General features: G+C 32.4%; 2 protein-coding genes across 2 annotated transcripts; both read right to left on the reverse strand.

Moving 5' to 3' along the window:
* Positions 1-910: 910 nt before the first annotated feature.
* Positions 911-4,492, reverse strand: LOC113848358 (LRR receptor-like serine/threonine-protein kinase GSO1). Its single transcript, XM_027477831.1, has one exon. It carries the CDS (start codon positions 4,033-4,035, stop codon positions 1,096-1,098), a length of 2,940 nt encoding a protein of 979 aa, XP_027333632.1. The 5' UTR covers positions 4,036-4,492; the 3' UTR covers positions 911-1,095.
* Positions 4,493-7,922: 3,430 nt separating this feature from the next.
* On the reverse strand, positions 7,923-12,125 carry LOC113847254. The gene is made up of 5 exons (XM_027476237.1): positions 11,986-12,125; positions 11,504-11,566; positions 10,953-11,086; positions 9,972-10,415; positions 7,923-8,994 (listed from the first exon to the last, which is right to left on the reverse strand). Exons 2-5 carry the CDS (start codon positions 11,528-11,530, stop codon positions 8,580-8,582), a joined length of 1,020 nt encoding a protein of 339 aa, XP_027332038.1. The 5' UTR covers positions 11,531-11,566; positions 11,986-12,125; the 3' UTR covers positions 7,923-8,579.
* Positions 12,126-13,904: the final 1,779 nt, after the last annotated feature.

The raw sequence follows: 13,904 nt of genomic DNA on the forward strand, positions 1-13,904 counted from the left end.
AAATAAAAAAAAAATGTGAGCTGCTTGATCTAAGAAACCACATTACTCACTTTGAGAGATGATGGATTAGGATAAATTTTCTATTGAGTACTTAAATTTTATATATAGGGTTTGATTCATAAGAAATGTGTTTTTTTCTCATTATATGATAATGGTAATATTTTCCTTATACATAAAAAATAATATATTTTTTCTTTTGTACATACACAAATATATTTACTAAGTAAAAGAGAATTTTTTTTATTATATCAAAGAGAGAGGAACGGATATTTTCATCATTTCATACCTACAGAGTTAAGTAAGAGAAATTTATTCTCATGAAAATTATTAAAGTTTTATATAAAATGGATAGTGGACAGGGCAATGAGTAGTAGGGGGAAGGAACAAAATTTTATTCATTTTAAGAATATTTTTATCTTATTATCGAATATTTTTTAAAATAATTTTTTATACTATATAAAAATACCAAATATAAATAAATGATTTTTAAGAATATCGTGACTAGAAATATCATTCTAAGAACTCTTGTGATAATGAATGAAAAATCTTTCATCGAATCAAACACAATATAAAGTGAGTAATAATTTTAAGTATAGAAAATTTAGTATACAACAAAAAAAAGGGGGGGGGGGTCATTTTAGTTTTTACATTATCCAAGGTTATCCTTTTAATACTTATGAATCTTAAAGACTAAAATAAAATAATCACTGGTTAGTAATATCAGTTACTAGAATGGTTTACTTTAATAATTTTAACGTTTAAAATGATATTTTTGTAATTTCAGAAACTAAATTAATTATGTGCTCTTAATTTTCATAAACTAATTTGGTTTATTCATCGCGAGATTACTAACATGGTGCACTGTGAACCACTGCTATAATACTAATTTTGTTCTCTTTGTCCGCTGAAACGATGACTCAATGCATTTGATGATCAATTCCCACTGCCACAAATGTGGTAGGGCAGGATGCTTTTGAATAGAGAAACATTTATATTTATATGAAATGAATGAATTCAGCATTTGATGATGTGGCACTACTGTTCGGATAACTAATGATTCCTCAAAGCTTGGAACCCAAACTAAAGCAAACAAGCTTATATATTTGTATTTTCCATGGTTTCCATTTTGAGATTATAGAAGCAAGTTGTTGTTGCTGAATTCTGTTTATCTGGTGAAGGAATCAACCCAAAGGAATTCATATTCCAATACTCTCCATTCCTTGTCTTCTGATCAACACATACCCATCTACCCTCCTCTCTCTTTTGACCAACAATGCCACCATCTGCACTTGAAATGGCCACTTTTCTCCAGTTGCACCAGATTCTGAGCATTATATACAGCATAATTAAGCATATCACAGTGGAAGTAAAAACAATGGCCACAATGATTGCTGTCACTTGTGTGTTTGATAGCTGCATTTTCCCCTGTGCTTCGGATTCTGAGCATGATACTAATGGTGGGCCACACAAGCCCCTATTGTTCAGGAATGAGGTTAGTGGGAATCCTGAAAAGATTGAAGGAACCTGGCCTTCAAGATGGTTGTTTGAGAGATTCAGCACGTGCAGACTAGTGAGTTTACCAAGTGAAGGAGGAAATTTTCCTTCAAGTTGATTGAAAGAAAGATTGAGTCTTTCTAGCTTCATGAGGTTTCCTAGAGATGGTGGAATGTCACCAGAGAAGAGATTTTTACTCAAATCCAATATGACTTGCAACTCAGCAAGCCCTCCTAGCTCAACTGGGATGTTACCTGTGAAGAAGTTTTCTGAGAGCCTGAGCTCATAAAGTTTTGTGCATTGCTGAATTGTCGGAGGAATGAGGCCAGAGAGACTATTCCTTTGCAAATTGAAGACATTGAGAGAAGTGAGGTTTCCAATCTCTTGCGGGATTTCACCAGAGAGATTGTTGTGATGGAGAGAAAGCTTGAGTAATTTTGAGCAGTTACCAAGCTCAGAAGGTAACTTCCCACTGAAGTTATTGTATGAGAGATCAAGCTCACCAAGTTCTTGTAAGCTTCCCAACCAAGGAGGTATTTGGCCATTCAATCTGTTATTGCTCAGCAGGAAGTGTTCCATTTTTCTTGAGTTTGAGAGTTGAGGTGGTACATCTCCTGTTAAATTGTTGAATGATAAATCAAGAAAGTTGAGCTCAGTAAAGTGACCAAATTCAGAAGGAATGCTTCCTGTGAGATAGTTGTGTCCAAGTCTGAGACGGCTGAGATTTCTAGAATTGGTTAGAGTAGAAGGGATGGGGCCTGAGAAGCTGTTGTTGGTCAAGTCCAGAAGAGTCAGAGAATTTGAACCTGTGAGAGGAAAGAAACTTCCACTGAACTTGTTGTGTGAAAAATTTATGATTTTGAGACTTTTTAGAGAAGATAGTGAATGAGGGAGAGGTCCTTCAAATGAGTTGTTGTAAAGGGTAATTTTACTAAGTTCTGAAAGGTAACTGAACGTGGGTGGAACAGAACCAGACAACCTGTTATCTGCTAAGGCTAATATCTGAAGACTTTTACAGTACCCCATGCTTGGTGGGATTGGACCTGACAAGTCATTCTGCCTCAAATGAAGAACAACCAAGTCCTTGAGCTTACCAATTGTCTCTGGAATGGGGCCTGTAAAGTGATTTCCAAAGAAGTCAATTTCCATTAAGCTTGTGCAGTTTGTCAACTCTCTTGGTATAAGTCCTGACATCTGGTTATCATAGAGGTAAATGGTGTTCAATCTCTTCAACCTTCCAATCTCCACTGGAATTTTACCTGTGAAAAAGTTACCAAATAGGAAAAGACCTTCCAAGCTACTAATATTTCCAATTTGCGGAGGTAGAGATCCAACATAGCTATTGTTGTTGAGTACAAGATCTATGAGGTTCTGTAATTTGTCCAGGCTTGATGGAAGCTCTCCTTCAAAGCTGTTATCAGAAAGGTCCAACTGTTGGATTGAGGAACAGTTGAGTAACTCCAAAGGAAATTTGCCGGAGAGCATGTTTCGAGCCAGGAAAAGTTGCTGAAGCTTTGAACCTCTGAAGCAGAAGTTACTTGGAATGCTACCAGTCAAAGCATTATCAGAAAGAACAAGAGTTTCAAGACTCTTCAATTTTACATTAAGGAGTGGTATTGATCCAGAAAGGTTGTTTCCAGACAAGTCTAGCTTCTGCAACTGAATCAGACTATTAAGCTCGGAAGGAATTTCACCATTTAGTTTGTTTCCAAGCAAATTCAGGTATGTTAAGTTTGAAAGATGACTCAAGGCTTTAGGAATGGATCCAGATAAACTGTTATTGGCCAGATTCAGAATTTTCAATGATTTAAGAGACCCCATAGAGGAAGGTATATCTGTTTCAAGCATGTTGTTTGATGCTGCAAAATTTTGGAGCTCTTCACAGCCTTGAATCTCTTCTGGTATGGGTCCACTAAGGCTGTTCATTTGTAAATCAAGGGATATTAGATTCTTCAATTTGCCAATTCCAAAGGGTATGCTTCCATTTAAGTGGCAGTAGCCTAGACCCAACACTGTCAACTCAATCAAGTTGGTGATACTAGGTGGAATTTCACCTGTCAACATGTTGTCCCCTATTCTAAGAACTTGCAACATCCTCATGTAACCTATCTCTGCAGGAATATTTCCAGAGAGATAATTTGAGTATAGATGAAGTATTCTTAGATTTTGAAGCTGACCAAACTCTGAAGGTATGGAGCCAGAAAGGGAATTTGAAGACAAATCAAGTGTTTGAAGATAAATGAGGTGACTGAACTCAACTGAAATGGAACCTGATATTCCTGAACCTGATAGATTCAGGCCTAAAATGTGATTTTGATCAACTTCACATGTTATTCCATTCCAGCTGCATATATGAGTTGTTGGTGACCAGTTTTTGATGACTCCTGACGGATCAACCAGTTCTGATTTAATCCTGAGAAGCCAGTAGGAGTCTGTTGCATTATTGGCCATAGTTGAAACAAAAGCAACATTCAATATGGCCAATAACATAAAGAAATGACACATCCAAATGGAACCCATCGCAGAATGTCTAAGTTTCATTACCAAGGTTTTCTTTCAGACAGAAGATCAAATAATTCAAAAGATATGCTCCAAGGCTAGAAGGTCCATTCCATATAAAGGAACAGAAAATAGCAATTAAGAAAGTCCCAAATTTTGCTGGGTAGAAAATGTAAGTAGTAAGAAAAGAAGAACATGAAATGAAAGGAAAAAAATAATTATCAACAATGGCAAGAACTCAAGTGCTAGGAGGATGTAATATATGGCTTTAAATAGTATTAGTACCAGTGAATCAGTTCTGCCTACTCTGTTTCATAAGAAAGTTGACAATGGTACGGATATATAAGGCGTGCGTGTGGTAAGTGAAGAATTTCAACCAATAATTTATCTTAAAAAATATAGTGATGCCTTTCTACCTTTTCAGTTTACCTTTTCTTACCCTTCTCTAGGCAACAAATTGAATGTTTTAGGATTATTTAGTAGCTTTTGTGGTAGGGAACTATATGGAAACAAGATAATGTGATGGGTTGTGTTCAAAAGAATTATAGAACAAGAAAGAGAGCCACTTGTGCCCGAGAAAAAAGGTGACACAAGTGGGCCACGTTTGTAATCCTTAAATTTTGTTCACACTGCGGCTAAATTCATAGTACACTCGAAGAAGTTTATGTTAGTCTTAGGATATCAAAGGAAAAAACATCAAGTTTTAGTAATGATTTGACTTTACAAGAGTACCATCCATTTAAACTTCAAAAATTGTCAACTAAATTGGTACAAACACATTATGGCAATCCGAATACTTAGATTTTCACAGGGATATTCAAGCATGAGGTACGTGCATCTGGCATTACTGTCTGCTTGCCGTGAAAAGATTCTTCAAGTTATCTTAAAAGGAAAACCAAAAGCCGCAAGATTTCAAGCATGCATGATGATATATGAGAAAGTGTGTTAGTTTTCATTATGATAGATGGGAAAAATGGATGAGATTAACTTCTATACGTTTAAGCTTTCTATCCTTTTTCTTTTTCCTCTTTTAAGTTTTTGTTTTAATTCCTTTATCCACGGTTGAAAGCACAGGACAACGTTAGGTGTCTCCATTGTCATCTTCCATATGTGCATTTCTATTCTACGATCAAACTTATTAGAGGGTTAAGGCATTTTTTTTCCTCAACCTAAACCACCTACTTATATATTAAATGAGAAGAAAACATAAACGAGAAAACAACCACATTAGTTTTGGTCAAGTCCAGAGTAGAGACCAGCTTCATTCTTCATGTTGGAAGTCCATAATAAAGCCAAAACCATGTGAGGTTTGGTGTATTATACGTTCAAACTATGTTGCATTATATTTATATCTTAATTAGGTTTGATATAAGTGTCCATAACGATGAGACAGGTTTGATAATTTAATTTTTAGCTGAATGATGTCGTGTGATGTAGTTAATTTCACTAACCAGATAAGATTTAATTATTCTTATATTACTGCATTGAGAAATGTTAGTAACATTTTTACTAATATATTTTTCTAAATACACCTTTAATTTAATTATTTTTACTCATATCTTTATAATTTTTAATATATTTCAACTAATGAAAAAGAATGAATTAAAAGGAGCAACTTAAAGATTGCATCCCGTCATTCCTCTTACCGAGATTCCTGATGAATAGAAGCCAAAATATATGAAGACAAAGTGTCTCTCACATACCTTTCATATTCAGCTTATTACATAGCTTTCAGTGCTAGCTTTGTACCCTCCACGCCTTTGCCAGTTTCCCAGGATTCAAGCATAAGCAAAGAAACCTATAGGATAGGAGAGGAATGTGCAGTTGGGTTTCCCACGTCACATTCATGGCCCTAGAAAAGGAAACACTTCAATACTAACAATTTCATTATTTCACGTTTATCTTTTTTACATACCTTTATACTTATTGAAAAAGAAACTATTTTGTTTTTATGACATTCATCTTATCACATGTAGTACCGATATAAAGGTGTGTATAAAACAAATCTGAAATGGATATTTTTCTTGATGTTAACTGAGCGCTTTTATTCACGCTTCTATGTGTGTTCCAAACCACTGTGGTCACTACTACGTACCGAAATTCTCTGTGCGTACTCAGCGTGCAAAAATTTTTGTGCTTTTCTTTCGTACGTAACGCCCTATATGTTTACTTATATACTTTCCATAGCCTAAAAAGTTAAAAGGATTTAAATTTGGTAGCTACATTATCACCAATCTGCACAGTCTCTTTATATATATATGAACCCACTTTTTCCTCTCTGGGGGGTTATTAGTATCAACAACCATCAAATCATGGCGAACCGAAGAAGCAAACGCATAACTTTAGAGCAAGAAAGACCTTCAATTATTGCCTCACCACAAAGAATTTTTGGTTTCCAAAATTTGATTGATGGCTTACAACCCAATCAGCGTTTTCTATTTATTTTTAATTGCTACCTAATCTGAGTTAAAGTCTACTTTACACTTGAATTAAAAGGAATAGTGTCACGGGAAGATTAACTACCCTAAATACAAAAATCGACAAGATTCTGAGGTGTAAAATTTGTAGACCATCGCAAAGAGATGCGACCAAGGGAGAAGGTACATTATTGAGGAGACCACATAAATAAATAAAGATTTAATGCACCATCAGGATACAACAAAACATTGTTTAAAGTAATAAAATAATCTCAAAATTACATTCCTACCGTTTCAATTGGAGAGGAAAATAATGGTTACAGACAAAAATGTGCAGAATCATGGGTTAGTGTTAATATTTGTTGAACGCAATTATTTGTTCCTGTTTAGGTAAAGAGTCATTTTAAATACAGGCATTAGTTAAGAAATTAAAAATATCTTTTATTAAAAATAACAATAAATGCATATTAATAATATTTTTAATAAAAAATATTTTATTTCTTAACCCGTATCCGTAACTAATTAACATTCTCCTTAAGTAAATAATCACATAAAAATTAATAAAGAGAGGTCATGAGTCAAAAGGGGAATCTGGTTTGGTAGGGAAAAATGGAATTCCATTTGAAACAATTGTACAGATTTCCTCAGCGTTGACTTTTCCACTCTTACGATTTGATCCTTTAGTAGTAGTATGCTGACTTTGGTTAGGCTTCGGGCTGTATATGTTATTATTTGTATTGTAGTTTTGGCACCAAATCATTTGTTGAAGCTTCTTAGACCATGTACCAGTGGGAGAATTTTATTAGAGTTTCGGGAACTGAAAAGCTGGATAAGTATAAGGCAGAGAAATTTTATCATACATCTGTCCTTATCCTCTTTCTTTCTTATCTTTTGATGATATTTTAGGAGGGACAGATAAAACTAATCACACAGGAAATTGTAAAATTTAACTATGTTTAAAAATTATTTAAATAAGGCTATGTTTAAATATTTTAATGAATCGATGCAAACAAATGGAATAAAATGAAATAAAGTTTACAATTCATTAAGTGATTTTTTTAAATGAAATGAAAAAAAAGTTTTCATAGTATTTTGTTATCTCAAATTGAAAGAGCAGAGAAAAAAAAATTGAAATAAAAAGATTATTATTCTATGCGACTGTACATAAAAAAATTGAAAAGAAGCAACCAATTTTAGTGGCCATACAGTGACTGTACATAACAGTTACTAACTGCTACGTCATAACTACCTCAATATGAGCCCAAACTGATCTTGTTTTTACAATTTAGACACAGACCAGAGCCGTCAGTTTCATCATAAACTTTTGGATGTTACAAGTTTTATTTGTTTTAAGTAATGTCTCAATTGTAATTTTTTATTTATTTACAAAACATAAAATGTATATAAAAAATATGATGCACAAAAAAAAGTTAAATTAATAAAAAATAAACTTAAACATATTAAAAATAATATACATTCCTAAAAAATAATAAAATATAGTTTGAAAATAAAAACATGAAAAAATAATTAGGTATTACAATTTCGAAAGTATATGCTTACATAAGTTGTAAAATTCCAAATATCCGCACATAAATTCAATTCTGAATTGAATCAATTTTTAAAATTAAATTCAAAATCCAATCCAATAAAAGATCTTCAGTTTTTACAATTTTTAATTTTGATTTCAATTTTTATAGTTTATATTGAATTGGATAGATTTGTGAATACCTCAGAGAAACAAGAATGTTCGCTCTCGGTAGCCATCTTTAAACCAGCTCCAGCTGTTAACAAGGCAGGAGGGAGGTAGAATACTAAACCATCTTCAGCAATGATGCTACACAATACACAGCTCTTACGCAAGAAAACAAGGGTAGGGTGTGCTAGGCTTAGAAAGAATCCGTTCCGATGCCCAAACACAAACTGAATCGATCTAATACACAACCTCGTACTCACGTGCGATACAATTACAACCTAACCCAACGTAACAGGAATCAGGAACTAGCTAACTCGTGACCATTTACTCGCTCAAAACAGCAAGACCCCGGAATAAAATGGGATTGCCTAGTCCTCATTTGAAATCACTGTCAACTTTCTGCAACCCCCCACCCCAATTTCTCTCTCTCTCTTAACCCTCGTCAAGACTAACCTCAAACAAAATTACTTTCAAATTTAAATAAGATTAGCCCTTTTCAAAAACCTGATTGTCCGACAATAGTACGGCCATATTGATTCCACAAAATCAAGATACTTCTCAATTATCCACTCTGCCAATTCTTTCAACTTTTTTCTCGTCAGCTTTTTATAATCAGTATTTTTTATGCTCAATATAGGCTGCAAAATAAGAGCATGGATGTCCTCTTTGAGCTTGCCACAAAAAACATAGCTGTAGGCCAAAATGCAGTAAGATGGTAAATTCTTAATTACTTTGACAGTCTGCTTGAAGCTGAAGACATAGAGTGCACTCAGCCACCGCACTATCATGATGTACAGAGCCACAATGAGTGGCCCCAAAACCCATAAAGGAGTTAACTCCTTTGACACCTCAGCACCATGAACTACGTTAACAGCCAAGTAGAAAGGAGCACTGCAGATAAATATAAAAAAAATCAGAAGATGCAAAACAGCATTAAGCATTAGTGTGCAGTGCATGCTGTGAACATATTACTTAAAAAGCAAGACAAACTCTACTTCAAAAGCTAGTTACATATGCCGTAGTACATAAAGGGAGAAAATATTGGGGCTTATTTGGATGTACATTCTTTCTCGGCGCAAATATAATCTTTCTGAAAACAAGCTCTTTTGTTATATTTTTGTTGTGTTCGATGAGCTTTTCTTAGAAAAAGCAAAAGGTACTTCCTTTGCTTTTTATGCTAGGGTTTTGTGCCTCCAGAAAAAAAAAGGTATTTTTACAACATAAAAATGTTGTTCACACATAAAAATTACATAGCTCAAATTTTACATCAAAAAATAAATAGCTCTAAAACAAAGGATTTTTTAGAAGATCATATAAAAAAAGATCTTCTTCAAAATATCATACAAACAAACCCATTTTTTATTATTGTTGACATTATGTCAATTTGATGTTGCATACTTATTGATCCAACGGATCCACCAGATGACACTCCTATAATCGTTGAGGATGCCCATAAAACTTGAGCCAGACCCCAAAAGGAAATCCAGAAACTGTTTAAGCATGAATAACGAAAACTCTATTTAACAAAAAGAAAAAGAAAAAAATCACTAGTTAGTATAATACCCTATAAGGAATGCAATTCTACTGTATGTATTATTAATGACAATGCTAGGTTTATTTTCTTTATAAATTCTGGTAGCCTAAAATTTGCTTCAACAAAAAAATCCTTGTTGATAGTGACACCTCCTGAAATTTAATGTGATTGGCAGACTGCAAATTAACTTGAAGACCTCAATAAGAATCACATATGATACAATAAGAAATGCCCACGCATCGTTCTTTCTCAAATCCCAAATATAGAGAGTACATGTGACGTAGGGAGAGACAGATAACATAAAATGCAGAGACCGAAAAGCAATTATACTTACAATATTAAGAAAGGAATCTTTATTGTTGCATCCAGGGCTAGTAAATGTGACCATGCTACCTTCAATGACTGACCTTTTACAGTCTTTTGCATCCCTTGTAGAGTTTCTGGTGAAACCCCTCCTGTAGGTGGTTTTCCCAAGATTTCCTCCACTCCTTGATTCGAAGGTGGTGTGCGCAATATTGTAAGCCATTTTTTGAAGAGTTTATGAATACCAGGTGATGCTGCAAGGTTCTCATTTGCTTCAGAGGCACAAGACAGCCGAACACTGTTGGCCTTTGGAGATTCTGATTTGATTTCCCCACTTTCTTCTAGTTTAACAGAGGTCTTGGGGATCTTCAATCCATTGGCCCTAGTTACTGAATCATCATCTTTGGCACTGCCTTTGAACCCTGAAATCCTCAAAGGTTTCAGTTTGGGTCCACAAATGTGAGGAGGCCCTACACTGGAAACAAGAAATCCTTTATCTGCATTTTAAAGCAAGTATATAACTGAAATTTTCCATGCAGTATGTAAAAGAATCCCAGGACATGTAACTGAAAATTAATTGCAATCTAAACATAATAATAAATTCAATGTGATAATTTGGTATTACAACAAAAATTTAACACATGTACTCACACCAATAAATCATTGGTGCAAAAAATATGTACATGCACTAAATTTTTTTTCTCTCCCCAAACAAAATCTTCCTCCTATTATCAACCTCCTATTTCTACAGACTGGAAATTTTATTTCTTTAAAAATAATATAAATATAACTGATCAATCAAGTTTCTTCAATCTTATTTCAAGCTCCCTATAGTTGCATTTCAATTTGACTCTACCAAAAATTACTATAGAGTATAGATCCACCTCCGATACTCTAAGACACTTCTATCATTACGTGAACTAGTTCTAAACATCTTAAAGCAATTGAAAATAGTGACCCACAAACAAGACCATATTTAATTTTCAACACAGTACCACATCAATATCTCCACCTTAAACAAATATTCTGATTTAATAAGTAATGCCAATCAGCTCTTCCAATCAAGTGACATTTTGTTAAACACTGCTTCAACTTCAGCCTTTTGCTCCATGACAAATGCCTAGAGGAAAATGTCACATATAAGCCCTGGAGAAATAAAAAACTAAAAATAGATTAAGAGCTAATTAAACTTAATATCAGGAAAGAATTTGAGAGAGGAAGAGAGATGTATATATCTTCACCTCTCAAATAGAATTCCATATTCAAGATAAGTAATAAATGTAGGCTACTCTGATCTGATGCTCCAATTACTAAATTTCATGCAACAGTTCAATCGATGTCAGCAGGAAACATCACTTGAACAGGAAGACTACTTTACTGAGTATACAAATAGCATTGAAATTAAAATCATAATCTAATGGAAATTTATTGATAAACTACTCCCATTGACATTGAAATCACAATTACGCCTAATTCTATCCATAATAGGCTAAAAACTCGGTGACAGTGATAAGTTAAAATTTGCTGTACATACAATCAATAAGTGGTGAGTTTGATAAGTACCTGCGGTTGATGGGCAACTAAAGCCATTTTATGTCTTTAACCACCAAATTATCCTGATAGGACCTTCAGCAAACACAAAAACAAAGAAATTAGAGAGATAACTAAACTAAAAAGAAGAAGAAGTAACTCATAAGTCATTTTCAACAAAATTCTGTCCGCATGACACATTAACATTTTTCAACTCTGGAACTTGATTGGCTTCATCCAACGAACTTATAGTCATAGATTTGAAGCTCAATTTTGGAAAACAAAAGATCAAAATTTCATCGACACCGACTCGAGTGTTTCTCTAACAAAATCAAAATAATTCTGGACAAGTGCTGATAAGAAGATTTTATTTTATTTTATTTTCAAAGGAAGCGTAAGGATAGGAACCGCAAGAATTCATGTTTTAACGAAAGAACCAGAAATGGAAAACAGGTCAGATAAACAAAACAAAGAAAAAGAAAATAGAAAGCTTGAGAAAGCCAAGTGTAGCGTACCGTATCCGAAGCTAGTTCCAATTTCTCGAGTTATCGAAACGAAACGGTTGGGGAATTGCTTGTGAAGAAATGAAGGGAAATTGGAACTCTTCAAACCCTAAGCAAACAACAGCACAGTGGGCGAATGACGAACAAGACGAGGATATTATGTTTTCATATTTCTATTTCTATACATTCGTAATAAGTCAGAGTTTATTTTAAATAATAACAAAAGCTTAATTGTCACCAACCAGATGAATCCGTTGGCCTGAGGATATTCCACGAAAGTTTAATTAATTTTTTTCTTCATAAAAAAGTCTTTTTTTTATTTTTTACTCCAATTTTTTTTACTCAGACTTTTATAAAGTATTTTTTATTAAATGCTTTTTCTGTTAACTTTTAAATTTTTTTTTAGTATTTTAATTCCTCTTTTAATTTTAAATATTACAAAATTTTCATATAACTTTCTGTCACAGAAAGATTAAATAAAAATTGAAATATTTAAAAAAAGAAAATTAAAAACCATGATATTCAAATGATAAAAATAAAATAAAATAAAATAAATTTTAAATATATTTGCTAAAAGATGTATGAGAAATTTCTGTAAATAAAATATAAACTTTTAAAATATCAGAAACTTACTTAAACATAGTATAATTATAAAATTTTGATAACTTTATTTTTATTTTTGTTTAGACTCATCGGAAAATAAAACTAAATATAATAATTTTTACTTGAAGATGGGAATCCATGTGTAAATTGTTTCATTCGAGACCTTACATTCAAGAGAAAATCTCTCGTAAAAACGGGAACTAAGCGTAAAAGTTTCCTCACCTCAGATTTTGAGATTCATAAAGATCATACATCTTGCCCTATGAGTTTTCCACTTCACATATATAAAATATAAAAATATCTTTAATTTAATTTGATGTGTTTAGTTTATGTTATTATATTTTAATTTAAGTTATTTGAACTATTTGTATGTATTTATGTAAATTTGATATAATAAATTTATTACTTATAATTTCAAATGTATAGCATATTTCTATATTATTTTTTATTTCATCTTTATTTTTAAAAAAAAATCAGATTTTTTTATAACATGTTTCAAGATTTCTACCATTTTCTAAGGAGAGATAGAGAATATGACATTGAAAAAAAAAAAAAAGGATAAAGACTAAGGACAAGTCAATAATAGAGAAGATGAAACATAAATACAATCTCGTACTCTTATCCACACGAGTATCATTCATAAATAAGATTAAAATAAACAATAAAACTTAATATAATAAATAAATAAAATAATAATATTATATATAATATCAACTTTAATACAAAAAATAAAATCATATTTTAATCATTACGTAATCATTTTACATTAAAATAGTTATATTATTTACAACAAATTTACTTTTAAAACTAAATTTTTTGAAAGAATAAGATATTGAGTAAAATGAGATTCAATAAATAAATAATTGTATTTTTCTTTTAATATTTAATGCAATATGATAAATTTGTATTTTAATGCATTTTTTATAACTTATATTTATATTATTAACCCTTATTTGATTAGATTTTATATTGATTTATACATAAATTGTACAGTTTAACTCTAGAGGACATAATTAGATTTTTAGTACCTTTTTTACCAAAATTTCATGAAAAATAAAGTTTTTCTGCAACTAACACATTCATTCCCTAACAGTTAGCATGGGATGCCTCATGTCATAGCATGATCCACCGTGCTTATGGTAGTGGACAGTTGTATTTACCTACAAATAATCAATTTATGAAGGTCTTGAAATCTCATAAGAAGAACGACATAAATAACAACAATTGGACCCTAATATCCTTATTTTGACACACCTTTGATAGCATTTGGAATCATTAAGACAAACGTTATTAGCGAAGACAAGAAAAATTTATTTAGAGTCCAAACA

Source organism: Abrus precatorius, unplaced genomic scaffold (genome assembly GCF_003935025.1).
Source record: "Abrus precatorius isolate BTA unplaced genomic scaffold, Abrus_2018 Scaffold8, whole genome shotgun sequence".
In the NCBI taxonomy this organism is placed as follows: domain Eukaryota; kingdom Viridiplantae; phylum Streptophyta; class Magnoliopsida; order Fabales; family Fabaceae; genus Abrus; species Abrus precatorius.